Here is a 16,537-nt window from a genome sequence, read left to right as displayed (position 1 = left end):
TAGAAGTTGTAAAATATATTTATAAACTTGCCAATCTACAGAATGCTAGTGTAACAAACAGTTAATATTACTTACTTCTTAGTTTCCACTAGAAATAAAGGATTCTAAGATTTAAGAAATCTAATCAATGTGTTTAATTAAAACTACTTAGAAATAATAATGGTGAAAGCAAACAACTATGTATGAAAAGTAGGTAAGGAAAGTAACATGACTGGTTGTTCCAAAATGACAAAGAGAAGAACCATAGGACAAAACCTGAATGGATATCACAGTGAGAAGGCCGCACACCACAACAAAGAGTAGCCCCAACTCGCCACAAACTAGAGAGAGCCCACACGCAGCAACGAAGACTCAACGCAGCCAAAAATAAATAAATAAAATAAATAAATGTATTTAAAACAATTTATTGTAGGAGTATGGAAAAGGAGTATTGGAAAAGGAATTTTATGAGTGATCAAATGAACTAAAATTGGAATGGATTTATTTAAGTTTTTAAAGAATAAGTTTTAATAGCAAAAGTACACTGGTGTAAAATTTGAATTTGGTTTTCTCTGTCAAAAGGACAAAGTTTTATTGGACTATTGGTCTGATCTTGATAAGAGATTGAGAAAGTTGTTTTTTTTTCCACGTAATCTACTTGGAAAGCAAAGGTTTTGTGTCTTACCAAAATAATTTATTGTGCTTCATGTTGTCTTTATCAGCCCAGTCTTCTGAATATTAAAAGAATTAAGTTTTGTTCACAAATATGTAACCTTCTGTATTTGCCTTCAAAGTCTTTTATTACCACTTTGGTTAAATAAATAATTTAGTATTATTTTATAATCTTACATCCAACATAGTCAAATGTCCAAACCTTCTGACATTTGACAACTTCCCAAAATCAAATTCTAAATGGAGTCTTTTTTACCTCAGAGCAACTTTGAGATTTTCCAGAAGACCTCTGAAAAACCTCAAAGAATTTGTCTCTCACCTTGTAAAAGAGAGATGTTAAGCTAATGAGATTGATTTTGTATGTTAAATTACATGGGAGCACTGTCAAGTAAGAAGTGATGATAATCCTCCTTATGTTATCTGTATAGGGATATATGTTGTTGACATAGCTATTTCAGAAATTGTCTAAAGTCTTTAGAAATTTGTCAATACTGTCATTGTCCAATTATTATCTAAAATTATTATATGCCACAAAAATAACTAAATTTCCTTGTCAAATGAACTCTCATCAGATCTTCAACCATGGCCATTTTTTAGCCTTTTTTCATTTACATATAGTTACTGTTTTACTCTGATGTATTTTGAGGTACCTAATCTTCAGAGAGATTCATAGAACGGACTTTGACAAATATTCTAGAACTGGGTAAGAATTGGGTAAAACTGAACTGGGTAAGAATTTCCATTAGGAAAAACTGGCTTCAAGCAGAATAATATTAATAATATGGGACTGAATAAACTGATGAGGATGATTATGAATTTTTTACAACTTCTGCTTTGAAACATTACTGGTTCCTTAATGTTTTGTTTTTCCAGATTTAAGGAAAACTTTTTCTTTTTTTTCTTAAGATATCTATGACTTACAGTAATTTTATGAAGTACACCTCTGTAAACAGAACTGAAATATTTAATTTTTCTCCCTACCTAATCCCTCCAGAATACAGAAATTTATTGAGTATTTTTCTTTTCATAGCAATATAGTTGTTTGCATAACTTCAATAAGGATCTGGTCTCCTTGTAACAAGACATGATTGGAAACATTGGTTATATTACCAAGGCTTTGACTGGAATATCATATTTGAGAATTCCATAAAATCAGATATGACCAAACAGTTTTAAGGAACTAAGGTTGACTTTAAGGAGCCAATAGAACTTACGAAAAATTCCAGCAAAGCAGATTTAAAATGAGTATATATGGTCAATCACTATCCTTGCTACATTTACATAAATAAGCAGGCCAAATTTAATGAGACTAGACTTATTTTGCAAACAAATTAGTCTTGCTGTGATTATCTTTGATAGAAATGAGGGTGTTCGTAAAAAAAAAAAAAATTATGTTTCAGTAGAAAATTATAACACAGCCTTGTGGATATCAGATTCTAGTTCCATTTATTGTCTTTGAGGTTTTGTTATATATCTATAAACCAAACTAGATCCTGAATTCTTCTAGTATCCTCAATTATCTGGCTACAACTCTCCAGACTAACATTTCCAATTTTCTCCCACCCTTTTTGAATTGGAATCACTAAGAACAAAGACTGCCCTTTAACCTCCCTGGCAGGGACCATACCAGGTACCCCTCACTGTCCAGAAGGCAGCCAAACTTCAGGGACTTGAACCTTGGGTCCACATCCCCCAATTAAAATGGGCTCCTCTAGACTCCTGGAACTGCACACTAGCTGGAGATCTAAAATTAAAATCGTCTAGGGAGGTTCCTCCCCAGAAGCAGATGGCATTCTCAGGTAGACAGCTCTCCCAAACTCAGAGATCAAGATCTTCATCTCCAATATAAAACTTTATTCCTTTGCTTTTTCACTACTTGGTTTTTCTCTCTGTTAGTGCACGGGAAGACAGAGCTCCTTAGCTTTGGCAAATGTTGCTTAATTTACTGCTAAGCCCATAGCTGAACGAAAGTGCCTATATTTTCTTGCTAAGGTGGTTTTAGATAATAGGATTGCTTTAGATTACTTCTTGGCTGAACAAAGAGGAGTCTGTGCCATAGCAAATACTTTCTGCTCTACCTGGATCAACACCTGTGGTATTGTAGCAAAGAGAGGAAATAAACAAATAAACCGCTTGGCTAAAACAGACTGTTGCCCCTTCAGGTATATTCTTTGATTTATTTGATACCAACTGGTTTGGTTCACAGGGGCCCTGGCTAAGGAGTATACATCATTCTCTTGGTATTATCTTCCTAGTAGCTATCATTGTAGTCTCCCTGGTGCACTATGCTCTCTCAAAAGTCTTAAATGCATGTCCACAGCCACCAGTAGTACACTAGATGGTCTCACAATGCTTGGAGAAACAGAAACAAGATGAACAGCAGAAACAATCTCTTCCACAGATCTGACATCGTAACCTATGAGTTTCACAATGAGACAAGAACAACTTAACTCTGATGGTGACTGAGAGTAGCGCTAATACTAAATTTTTGGTCAATATCTCATGTATCAGAGGATGACCAAAATGGGGGAATTGTTAAATTAATTCAATACGGAGGCCATTTCTCCCTCTTCCCTAGAAAAGTATCTCCCTGAGCTCCTAACCGCTTTCGGTTTGGCACTGCCCAATTCCAATTGACTTTTTTGCTCAAATAAACTCTTAAAATTTTGAAAAATAAATAAAGTAAAAAGGCAAAACAGGTCATAAGGTCATAAACTAACCTTGAAGCAATTCTGATAGAGGGGTTTTAAAAACATTTTGAAAAATATTTTTTCAAATTTGTTTATAGCTTCCCAAGGTAATTCCTTAAAATAGCAACCCTAAACTGAATGACTGCTTCTATATTCATTAAAAAAAAATCACATTTATTCTCATCTGTTTTATATAATTAAAATTAATTCTAGTTTCGGATACCAATTTAGATATTCGAATCACCATTGATGCTTGATATGTAATAAACCAAAGCTGAAAATTATTGCTTGTATCTGCTAATCCCAAGAAATAATTTTCAGCTTTGGTTTATTTAGCAGATGCAAACTGGTATACATAGAATGGATAAACAACAAGGTGCTATTTATAGCACAGGGAACTATGTTCAATACCTGTGATAAACCATAATGGAAAAGAAAATGACAAAGTGTGTATATACATGCATAACTGAGTCACTCTGCTGTACAGCAGTAATTAACACAACATTGTAATTCAATTATACTTCAATAAAAAATAAATTTTAAAAAAATCTACAAAAAAAGAAAGTCATTTCTTGTTATGTACATTCTTCAGGGTTTATATAACAAGGAATAAGGTTGTATATATTACACATATGATACTCTTGATGATGGTTACATAAAGGGCAGATTTCCATAGTCAGAATGAAGAACAGATATGAGTTTCACATCTTGACATTAAGGATAAAATACATAAACTGGTTAAAAATCTTTTGGTTTCAGTGTGACTAAATAATATGCTTGCATCAACATTTATTCACTTTGTTGTGAATTCTTGGCCTCAGTGTACATTATCAGAAACATGAGACATGCTCCTCAGTTTTCTTATTTCTCAAAGTAAGAGGTTTTATTCCCAGTACTGACTGCCATAACTGTCTCAAAGAAAACAATATGCCCTCAGCCACAAAGATAAATTATAGAAGAACTAAAAAAAAAAAAAAAAAAAAAAAAGTTAGGTTTACTGATTTAAGAGGCACTTGGTGAGCTTTCAGACCTCAATTAAGGCTGTGATTTGAGAAAAAGAAAATGAATTTTCCAAGCAATTAGGTGGTAATAGATCTAATGGCTTTGGGGGAAAGAAACGGGTATATTTAACTTTGACAAGTGGCTGCTGTGCATGTGCTATATAACCTCTTTTGATAAGTATTTTTGCTCCAAATACCTTTTTTAATTACCTGAAAATGCCTTTGCAGGGAATTATAAAGAATAAAAACCACAAAGGAGACAGGTATTCTGCCCTACTGAGTCAACAGCATTCACTTTTCTAAAAACATCTCACATTAATTTCATAATACTCACTTTAAAAGGTCCAAAAATATGTGCTTACCAATAAACCATATGGTCTCAGAAGGATATTTTACAAGAAAATGTGTCAGCTTTCATAAACTTCCACAGGGGACCCTTTTCCTTTTGAAAGAAGAAAATCTGACATTGAAAACACAGTGGAATTTGAGCATGAAAGAGACTTTTTAGCAGCATGAGAATGCAATAGAATCCAACAAAATCAGTACACTTTATATTAAAGTAAGGCCCTGTGTTCAGCTCATTCGTGGGACAAAAGAACAAACCATTGGTTACAGTGATGTAGTACAGGTATTCAAATTAATGGAGATTGAAGTTCCTCATTTACTTATTGTTAAAGGACAAGCTAAAATCGATTCATCTGAAAACAGAGCCACATTGCTATACCTTATTCCTTAGGTAAAAATCTTTCTTTAAGCTTTTTTTCTCACAGTGTGCAATGTTCTTCATTATTTAACCCTACTTTTTTCCGTGCCAATTCTCTAGAGTGCCAAAATGTGTCCTACAAATCTTCACAAGGAGGAAATCCTCCATCCACTAGTTCTGTATGAGCAGAAAATAAATTCTCTGAGCTTTGTTGCCTGCCTCTTCCAGACGCCAGAAGCCTGACCTCTCTAACATACAGAATAGCAAAATGAGTTGGCTTTAGGGTACAGAAAATATTTCAAGCTAATCAACTGAATGAGGTTTCTCTAAAAGAAGGCATAAAATTAAAACACATAATGGTTACACCTAAAACTTGGCTGGAGACAAAAGAAGTTTAATGTCTTCTTTGCTGGGGTTGGAATAATTGTTCACAAAATAGGAATGCTGAGGTCATACAACCAATTAATCAATGAGTAATCAGTGGGACAATAGCCAACTCATTCAGTCACTTTAACCACATTGATAATGAATATTGATTTCTAAAATCAAATCTTTCAGGAGTTGATCATCTGTTTACTCAGATGACAAAACCAATGGGTCAGTTCCACTGCCTATCTGGCCCCTTATGTGGTAAAATCTGAAGAGTGCTTGCTGTTGTCTGAGGTTGAAGCATAATGATATTGGTGCTAACAGAAAAGCAGAAGCTCTCCTAACCCCAGGAGCCCTAACCCCAAGAGAGGAAGCAAGGGGACTATAAGAGAAGCAGAGGATACATCCAGCTCAAGAAAAGCTGGGACAGGACATCAGTGCCACAGAATTGGGCAGGAGAAAGCAGCACAGGTCATGTGGCCAAAGTAACACAGGGTCGAGCTAAAAGCGCTAACACCTAATTAGTCATAACTACAACTGCCATATGTTGAGCACAAATATTGGCCAGGAATTGTGTTTATCTCAGCAAATCTTGACAGCAGGTTTTGATAGTTTCTATCTCCCTGTTAGGGAGAGGGAAACTGAGACTCAGAAAGCCAGTGGTGGAATCGGAAACAAATCCAGGCAATATAACTTCACGGCCCATGCTTTTGCCAGAAGCCCTCGGGAGCACTGGCTGAAGTGAGGAAATGGCAAACATGAGCAGGGAAACCGAAATGAATCAGCCAAACATCGAGAGAGGGGCAAAAGGAGTCAGTGGACAAATGTTTAAGAGGTTGAGCCCCACAGCCAGGACCAGCAGGTAGGTGTGTGATGCTGCTTTGGAAGCCTGTGCTCAGCCTCATCCAGCAGCTGTGACCTGTCCCTCTTTAATCACTTGTAATTACAAACCACCATCAGAAAGGGATGACTAGAAATAGGCATCTTGGTAAGCGTGGATCATTCAAGAACACATTCTGCAGGTCAAATAGAACTCTCATTTCTCCTCATTAAAAAAAAAAATTATCGAAAATCTTGCTTTGACAAGAGCGTACCAACATGGGGAATATCATGCCTTCATCGGAGGTCTCAAAACATTTCATAAACACTCTTACAGTGGCCCTCACAGAAGAATCCTTTTTATTCAGTGCCCTGAAGCTAGGGTTGGAATATTAGAGAAGAATCCAGTATCTTCCTACGACCCTTCAGGGTATCTTGTACTTTCACCTAGGCTAGAGAGAAGACAGTGATGATTTCGAAATTGGAATCCCACAGCTTGTTTTGCAGGGATTACACATACTTCTAGAACCTCCGAAGGATGTGTTGCTTACTGTGGATCAAGGAATCAGTGGCAGAGTGTATGGGGCCTAGCAGATTAATCGCATTGCCTGCATTGATTTGTTAAGCAACTAGAACATGTGCCTTATGAAGTCCTATACCCATTACGCCATGCTGGTAAATAGCCAGCTTTAATCTTCAGTATATTTAAATTGTTGCCATTGTATTATATTGTCCTCAGTGGATCCATGCATTTCTGCTTATAATTCTTCTATTTCTACAAGTGTGGTCTGTAAAGAAATAGATCTGAGCAGTAAAACCCACAACATGGAATTGATTCTCTTTACTAAATATATTTATGGCACTTTATATTTACAAAGGATTTTGTTGTTGCTGCTGCTGGTTGCATTTTCAATGGATCTATTTAGGTAAGTGTGGCTATTTTCATCTTACTCTGGAAGGCTAAAGATCACGTTGCTACAATCTACCCACTAAACCGGAGACCAAAACAATAGAAGTCTGCTGATACCCAACACAATGTTAGGCTCATTTTTTCTTTCACTGAGGCAAAAGGTAAAGAAATATAGACAATTAACAATTTCCATTTAACTGATGACTATAGATATATAGGCTGAATGATTCAGACCAAACACTTCCCTAATTCTCATTTTATATCAGTACTAGCATTTCTGGCAAGAATTACTCATTAAATAGCATATGTACTGATATTTTAACTTGTCTTCAGTCATGAAGGTTTGGGTACACACATGGTATAGAACAAACCCTGTAGCTCTAGGGGGCTCTAAGGGCAAGCACAGGACAAAAGGCCCAGCCCACTTCAAGTGTGCCCAGAAAGACACAACATACAAACAGAAAATGTCGTGAGAAACCAATATACCCAAAGATGTGGGGCAATATTCATGTCAAACCCTAATAAATATATCCAACTGCAGGGCTGAGAAAACTTACTGAGCCACAGTCAACAGCCACCTGGTTTCAAACAATACTGAGCCAAACCAAATTCCAGCATAACAAACAAATAGGTAACATTCTTTACTTTGCTGCAATAGTATGTGATAGCATAAACTGAGTGAATACATGCTAAAACAATGGTTCTCAAAGTGTGGTCCCAGACCCACAACATCAGCACTACCTGGCACTTGTTAGAAGTACATATTCTCAGGCCCCTTCCCAGACTTACCAAACCAGGAACTCTGGGGGAAGAAGCCTACAATCTGTTGGCAGAACTTTTCCAGGGGATTCTGATGCACACGAAAGAAAAGTCATCCGCTTCAGGTCCAATGAGATCAGGAATATTTCTTGAAGGAAAAGAACATTTAATCAGACTTGACAAGAATTAGAAGGTTTGCCTGAACTACAAGCAAGACCAGAAAAACAGATTAAATATTTACCTTTTCAAAGACGTTTAGGCTCTGTTTAAATGCTAAACCTTATCATGCAACTACTTTGGCAGATCTATTGAATATTTTCCACTGATGTTGCAGCCTCAAAAATATACACTTCCCACCCAGCTATCTTAAAAAAAAATTGATAATCACCCCAAAATACTTGAGAATATACATGCTATCATTTAAGATGAAATGTGAAGTATTTCCCTTCACTGATAATTGTTATTTCTTTTCTTTGTCCATTTCATAAACCGTATGTTTAGCTCAAAGATGAAATCTGTAGAAAATTTACAAACTATAAAGAGGCTGAAATTAATGTGAATACGAATCCACAAAGATTACTAAATTCTAGTCAAGTTTTTTTTAAAGTTCTTATTTTTTTTGCTACAGATTAGTTTTTCTTAATACAAATACGCTATATTTTTCATTAGGCTCCATTGCATAACAATCTTAGTGCTCTACTTCCTCCTTGTGGTGAAAATTAGAATTTTACTATTTTTGAAATCTAAAGGTTGACAGTGAACAACAGCAAAGGCTTATTTATACCCAGTATCAAGTTTAAACAGAAATTGACAGATTCAATCATCTCATTGTTTCTGAATATCATCCAAATGCCTATCTTTTTGAAAAACCTAATAGTTGGTAGGATTTGTTCTTTTTCTTATCTAGATGCAGACGAAAACAACTGATGGGAGTAGCCAGTCAATAAATTTTTTCAAACAACATTCAACTGTTAGTTTTTTTAGAGTGCCCGAAAAAAGAAATTCAATACATCAGAATAATGTGATTGTTACTGCTAAAAATAAAGTCGCTAAAACTACACAGAGAATTTGTGGTGGGCTTCTCACCATTTATTTTGTAAATACTGTGCTACTTAATGGATAACTATCACTAGAAGAAAAAAAGAAGCCCAGTTTGATCAAAATTTCATTGTAAAATCTAAAATTTGCAGCTCTAGAGTTGACTGCTCAGTGGTGCCAGATTGTGTCACCACAGCAACACATTTCAGTCACCCATGAGGATGTACTTGGGTTGAATTACTGGGGTTATAAGTGTGGTATCAAGACTGACAACTTAAAAATACAAAACCCCTGGGCTTCCCTGGTGGCGCAGTGGTTGAGAGTCCGCCTGCCGATGCAGGGGACATGGGTTCGTGCCCCGGTCCGGGAAGATCCCACATGCCGTGGAGCGGCTGGGCCCGTGAGCCATGGCTGCTGAGCCTGCGCGTCCGGAGCCTGTGCTCCGCGACGGGAGAGGCCACAACAGTGAGAGGCCCGTGTACAGCAAAAAAAAAAAAAAATACAAAACCCCTCGAAAGTAAAAAAAAAAAAAGGAGAAATGACAATTTCAACACCTAACTACGTTTGCATCCATAATAGGTCAAGTTCTCAACTCCTATACGGTGTCTGTGTGATAATCTCAGGAACATTGATTATGTGGCCAAATGATGCCGTGCTAGAACCATGCAGGGGTTTCATTAATGAGATGAACTGATTCAACCTCAGTCCAGACAAAACCTGAGAGAAACAACAATGGACTCCACTTTCAAGGAATTCTAGTTGCCTCCATCTTTGCTATATTCAGGATGCTGAGCTAATGAGATACTGAGAAATCTTCTTGTCCTTCAAGGACCAGCTCAAATGCCAGAGTGTCTCTAAAACTAGACAGAATTAGTTCTTCCTCTTCAATGATACAATAGCAATTTATTCCTATAGCTAAGAATGCACTTCACACATTGTTTTAAAACTATCGTGTGCCCATCTGTCTTCTTCGCTAGACTGTGCACTCTCTAAGGAGAGAAACCACAACTTAATCATGTAGAATCACTAACATCTAGCATAGTGTCTGGCAAATAGTAGACACTCAATCAATGTTTGCTAAATGAATTGAATAAATAAGGGTGGATGGTGTTATACAAAGGAGTTGAAAGTATAATCATTGCCCTCGATTAGTTTATGGTTTATCTGCGTAGGCTCTCTAAGTGTATATTGACCGGTTTGGTCTTTGTATGATGGTAAAAAGTGTGATCTCTCCTGGGGTTAAGGAGAGCTAAGAGAGGAGCGAATTTTGTTAGCTAAATGCCATTCAAACCAGCTTTTTCAGCTTTTCTTCCACTAGCCCTTCCCTTAAAGCACAGAACTTGTTTGCAGCCAAAGGAAACTGGGCCCCTTTTCTTGATCAGTGTTATTTCCCTCTCTCCACAATAGCTGTATGGCCCCACACTAAGGTTGCACATGTTCAGAATCAGGAAATGGTCAATAAAGTACACTTTCAAAGATATGAAGAAGACCCCCATTGTCCAATAATATTTTCCCCCCTACTATGTTAACTAAATCCCACCAAAAGAGTTGATTCCATTGTGCTACAAATTGCTCTACCATTTAAAAATGCACTTTCCCCTTGGAAGAGCAGTCCACCCAGTTCTTAGCACCTTGGTGTGTGTTGGTGTTTATTAAACTACCTTTTGTCTGCTCTGACAAGACCTGAGAAAGAGAAGCAGGATTATGGGTACTTAATAAGGGAAGTGAAGTGCTGAGGGGTGAGAATGAACATAAATGCTCTGACAGTGAAGTGAGGAAGCCCTACCATTCCAGACCCCTGCATTCCTGGGGCTGCTCAGGGACCCATGAAGGTGGCCTTCCTGTATACTTGTTACTATTATCTATCCACCCACAGTTTATGACTACTATGCTTCCCCTTCAAAGTGACAGCTAATTAATTTGAGAAAAATCATTCCTGGGAGTACTATGAACCCTCAGAATCTTCTTCCTTCCCAAGTAACATATGCCAGCCTACATGATGTGGACAGGCTGTGCCTAAACCAAAACTAAATGTCATTCCCAGCAAGATGAGTTGAAAGCCCTCATCACCTAGCCTTGGGGCAGAGTAGCCTGAGAGAGCAGCCAGCTAAAAGCACACAGACACAGAGTAAGGTGCAGAGGGGCAGCTTCACACCACCCTGCTTCCTCCATGAACTAGCAAAGCAGGCATCCAGCACAGCCGGGAAGACAGTGATAAGACACCATGCCCTGAACATCAGCAGATGGTAATTCAGTCCTTAAAACTATGCTCTGGGCCAGAGCTTAAATAATGCTAACAACTCTTTATGATCAGTTACATAGATTTTTAAAGCAAGAGGTAGACATCCTCTTTCAGACAGGGTGCCAAGAACAGCCTGAAACACACTGAAAAGGAGTCACCCTGGGCGGATCACCAGATCCAAAACAAGAAGGTCTTAGAATCTAGTGGACATTTGTTGTCATTATTGTTGTCGTTGTTATTATCATTGTTTGGCTAAACGAGATTCATTCCCTCTTTCTACTGTTATCCTAATTGCCTTTAGAGGAATGACTTCTTCACCTCTCTGTGAAGTCTTAGTGGAACTGTACCTTACCCTAAGCAGAGATTTGGCACAAAGTCATGGAGTGTGACCCTCTCTCTCTGGACTTTGCACTTTGAGAAGAGTGATTTTTTTTTTAGTTTAAAAAAATAAAGTTTGGGTCACATTCATTCCAGAAGCAGGGCCTGTAAAAGATGGTCAGATAGTTTCCACTGTCTAGAGACCTACTAGACTGCCCTGGTTTCCGTTTTCACTCTGGGATTGTGTAGAAGCCATCACATGTCTAAGCCTATACATTCTGTGATGAATCCCTCCAATAAATTCTCTCATTCTCTCTCTTTCTCTCTCTCCCCCTCTCTCTCTCTGTATACGTATATATATATATATATATATATATATATGCATATATATAATAAACCTTTATATATGCTGCATAATATATACGTATATAACTAAATAATGAATCTAGGTATTCTTTTTTTTAAATACATCTTTATTGGAGCAAAATTGCTTCACAATGCTGTATTAGTTTCTGTTGTACAACAAAGTGAATCAGCCATATGCATACATATATCCCCATATACCCTCCCTCTTGCGTCTCCCTCCCACCCTCCCTATCTCACCCCTCTAGGTCGTCGCAAAGCACCGAGCTGATCTCCCTGTGCTGTGCTGCTGCTAATCTAGGTATTCTTATACTAGAAAACCTATGCCAGGTATCTCATTTGACTGATTAAAGACACCTGTAGTAGGCAGACTCGGGCACACAATTCTGTCTTAGAGCTTATTTTTCTCTGGATATGCCACACGCTACATTTTAATTCTATCAGCTTATTTCCAGCCTCTCATTCTGGATGATCTCTGAGTGAGCCAGGAGACATGAAACAAGCATACAATGTTGAGCATAATCCTTTTGATCTCATCACTTGAACCTACTGAACTGAGAATTCAATCTCAGTCTCTTAAAAGGTGAAAGGTATTTCTCAGATGAAGTAAAAGAATCAATAAGTGGTACCAAACCTGTAGTCTATCTAATCTCCAACTTTCCCAGTCCCATGGAAAATTATCCTTGGGATTGGGACACTCTGGCTCAGGGTGGATGTGGCTGGCAGCAGATTCACACTAAAACAAGTCTTTTTGGACCATCACTGGGCTGGGTCACCACTAAGGCTCCCATGCTAGAATTGAAGAGGCAAGTCCAGTCAGTTCCTACACACCTTAGTCAGTGTGGATTGCCGTAACAAAGTACCACAGACTGCGTGGCTTGACTTATAAACAACAGAAACTTGTTTCTCACAGTTCTGGAGGTTGGAAGCCCCAGATCAGGGTGCCAGTATGGATGGGTTCTAGTGAGAGCTCTTATCCAGGCTGCAGACTGCCAACTACTCATTGTATCCTCACGTGGCTAAAAGAGAACAAGAGCCTCTCTTATAAGGACACTCACCCCATTTATGAGGGCTCATGACCTAATTACCTCCCAAAGACTCCACCTCATTATGCTACTACACTGAGGCTTAGGATTTCAACATACGAACTTGGGGGAACACAAACATTCAGTCCACTGCAACGACCCAAACACAGCAGTTCCCAGTTGGAGCTCAGACTCTGTTTTCTGGTCCATCTGCTCCATCCTTCTCAAAAGCAGGGTTCATTTCCATTGACTTGTTTACTCCTAAGCCCCACGCAGAGAAATGAGAGCTTAGTAATTATGAGCAAAAATTAATTTTCTCACAGTTCTTGAGGCTAGAACTTCAAGATCAAGGTGCCATCAGGATTGGTTTCTGGTTGGGCCTGTCTTCCTGGCTTTGGGGGGCACAATTCAGTCCATAACAGGTGGACCTAACAAAGTACCACAGATTGGAAGGCTTAAACCACAGAAATTTATTTTCTCACAATTCAGATTGGTTTCTTCTTACTTGACGTATAAATGGCCATCTTCTCTCTGTGACTTCACATGGTCTTTCTTCTGTACATGTTTGTGTCTAAATTTCCTCTTATGAGGAAACCAATCATATTGGGCTAGGGCCCACCCTAATTACCTCATTTTAACTTAATCACCTCTTTAAAGATTCTGTCTCCAAACATAGTCACAGTCTGAGGTACTGGGGGTTAGGATGCCTACGTACCAATTTTCATGGGGCACAATTCAGCCCATAACAGTAAAATAATAAGTCAAGAGACTTGGTAAATGTTAAGAATAGGAAAGATGGTGAGAGATTAAAGAGCAACACTTATCAAGGCTGTGTCACAACTCTGACTCTGAGGTTCACAGGTGCCAATGCAGGGAAGGGAACTTGGTCAGTTACAAGACACTCACCATGCTTTGCACATGGATTTGAGTGATGCTATTTCAGAGGCAGTGTGCTTCTGTTGCCCAGTAAAAAGTCATGACTCTAATGCTGGGAGACTCAAGACAGGGAGGAAAACAGAATAGCATCATGGCAGCCCAGTGAGAAATGTATTCTTTGATAGTCACAATTTTATTGATTCCTTCAAAACACTGTCATGGGGGCAGCTATCTGTACTTCATGGTTCTGTGGGGACAAAGAGTGTTTGCAAAGAAACCAACGTTTCATAAATAACATATACTAATGTATGTTTTCAATCAAGTATGTTTCAAAAATTATATTACTTCAGTTGTTTTTAGTAACCTCCCAGAATTAACTAGTTTTAATTTCTCAACTGAATGACAAAATTCATGAGGGGTACTTAGATCTACAAAAGCTTTTCATAGTCTCTGGCATGTCCATGTCTCTCAAAGACCATCGCAGCTCAATGGGCCAAAGATGAAAAAGGTCCCGGTGCTGGAGCCACAGACTTTAACGTTTGACTCCGTGCCTTGGCAGACCACTTGGATCACCTTTGGGAGGGAACTGGATATTTGGGAGTGAGGAGACATGTAGGCATACAGGAGGATGAATGGTATAGCCTGGCCATAGATCATCAGCCTTTCCAGTCCTATTCAGAGATAAAGTTTATCTGACAAATTGAAGGGAATTATGGAGTAAGCCTCTTTTTCTACCCACACACAGAAGTTCTGTGTAGTGCTGAAAGATCATGAACAGCTTGCCTGGGTCTGAATCCCAGAATCACCGTTTATTAAATGTATGATTTAGGGATGTTTCATTAAGCTCTGCATCCTGGTTTCCCCATCTGATGAGGAGGAAGAAAACTGCACCTACTTCGGGGGGTTATAAGGATTTAGTTAAATATGTAAAGTGCTTACAACAATGCCTGGTATTTAGTAAATGCTATTATCCTTAAATAGTTTCTTAGGCTCTGAAAATTATAGGTTGGTATAATCAAATTTTTGTTAAATTGTTTAACTAGAAATGATAGAATCAGAACAGTTTCAGCCACACGTGCATATTTACACGACCCCAAATGTACTCAACACCGTGATCAAGGTTCATTTAGTCAGCTATGTAATGAAGATCTCATTATGTTAGTAAAGAGGGACATGAGTTCCTTTGTCAATGCTTCATAAAGACACACCTTTGCAGAACTTCCCTGGTGGCGTAGTGGTTAAGAATCTGCCTGCCAATGCAGGGGACATGGGTTCGAGTCCTGGTCCAGGAAGATCCCACATGCCGCGGAGCAACTAAGCCTGTGCGCCACAACTACTGAGACCATGTGCCGCAACTACTGAAGCCCGTGCACCTAGAGCCTGAGCTCCGAAACAAGAGAAGCCACCACAATGAGAATCTCACGCATCACAACAAAGAGAAGCCCCTGCTTGCCACAACTAGAGAAAGCCCAAGCGCAGCAACGAAGACCCAACAACGAAGACCCAACAAAGCCAAAAATAAGTAAATTTATTAAAAAAAAAAAAAAGACACCTCTTCATTAAAAACCCCAAGAGAACTCTCACCGTTTGGAGCTGTTGAAATACTACCTTGCAATTCTGATAGGATTTGCAATCAGCTTTCACTCCACATCCAGGCTTTACACAGTTCTTCTCCAACTAGGTATCCTTATTTAAGATTTTTTTTCCCCCGGGTGGTGTGTTTGCATTCACTTTTCTCAGTTGTATCCTGTACTTCCTTTTTTTTTTTTTTCCTCAAATCTCTGAGCTCCCTTAAGTCTTTGTAAACTATCTCAGTCTGTGGTGTTCTCAGCACCATCATTTGGTGCTAGATTGTAAGCCTCATTGGAACATCTTCTCTCTGCCAGATCATTAATGATGCTTTTAAAATTTACATCGAAGGTTCTTCTCAGTCTTTTTCTTGCAAAATGTCTTTCTCTACAAAATGGCACTGGTTGACTTTGTTCTCTTCTTTTGTTGCCTCTCATTCATTCTCATTCTCCCCTTTCCTTTGTCCTTTTAAAAATGAAGGGAAACTTTGTTACCCAAATAGGCTGTTATTTCAGGATGGCTTGTCTCTCAGTATATTCAGTGCAGATATATAATTAGTGTAGAACATATTTGAATGGGATCATTTGTTTTATAAATTACAGCCACGGGCTCATCCGTTTTTGTGGACTTCCTCTTTTTTCTTCCCTAGTACCTAAGGTAATCAGATTTATGCTGCTGCTTATGTTGACTCCCTATTGTTCTTGTGATGTGTGACATCTGTTATTTTACAGTATTTAACTCAGGTGCACTGGCAGCCAGACACCTACTGGAAATAACAATTAAGGGCATAAATAACACACATCTGCATGAGTTTTGGCACTTGCTCAGGTATTAATTCTGCTTACCACCTTCCAGATTTTTTCTCTTCTGCATTGTGATAAACATTTGATTTTGAAGAGTTTAGCTTTCCTCTCTGTGGAGATTTTGGCATACACTTTATGTAATTGTCTGTTTTTGTGGGTTGGGACGCGTGTGTATTGTGTGCTCTCTGATAATTGAACATTCAGGAAAGAGAGACACTCCCCACCGTATTCTCTTATTGCAGTGCTAGGCTTCCCACCTGAATGGTTTATACAACAACATCAAGCATGACTCATTGGTAATCCCTGCTGATATAAAATTCATATGCCTGTGTGCTTTCTTCTGAAGGCAGCAATTTGCATTTCTGTAGAGGTTTGAAAGGATAGGAGAGGGTTATTATCAG

At 38.4% G+C, this 16,537-nt stretch overlaps 1 protein-coding gene across 21 annotated transcripts in view; it reads right to left on the bottom strand.

The window, feature by feature from the left end:
* The window catches only part of DNAJB9 (DnaJ heat shock protein family (Hsp40) member B9), a 707,453-nt gene that overhangs the window by 659,651 nt on the left and 31,265 nt on the right, over window positions 1-16,537 (bottom strand). For 18 of the 21 annotated variants that reach the window (XR_011246618.1, XR_011246616.1, XR_011246608.1 and 15 more), the window contains exons 4-5: window positions 7,933-8,050; window positions 4,705-4,784 (exon numbers count right to left, since the gene is read on the bottom strand). Coding sequence is in view for 2 of the 21 variants with exons in the window: in XM_060020733.1 (XP_059876716.1) it covers window positions 4,757-4,784; window positions 7,933-8,050 (146 nt within the window). In the remaining 19 variants the exon portion in view is untranslated. Of the gene's footprint in view, window positions 1-168; window positions 4,785-7,932; window positions 8,051-16,537 lie in introns of those variants that run through there. The other 3 variants (XR_011246623.1, XM_060020734.1, XM_060020733.1) reach the window with 2 other exon arrangements.

The sequence above is a fragment of the Delphinus delphis genome, chromosome 9 (genome assembly GCF_949987515.2).
Source record: "Delphinus delphis chromosome 9, mDelDel1.2, whole genome shotgun sequence".
NCBI classification, from domain to species: domain Eukaryota; kingdom Metazoa; phylum Chordata; class Mammalia; order Artiodactyla; family Delphinidae; genus Delphinus; species Delphinus delphis.
Note: the sequence above shows the minus strand (reverse complement) of the source record. Positions and strands in the feature narration are given on the sequence as shown.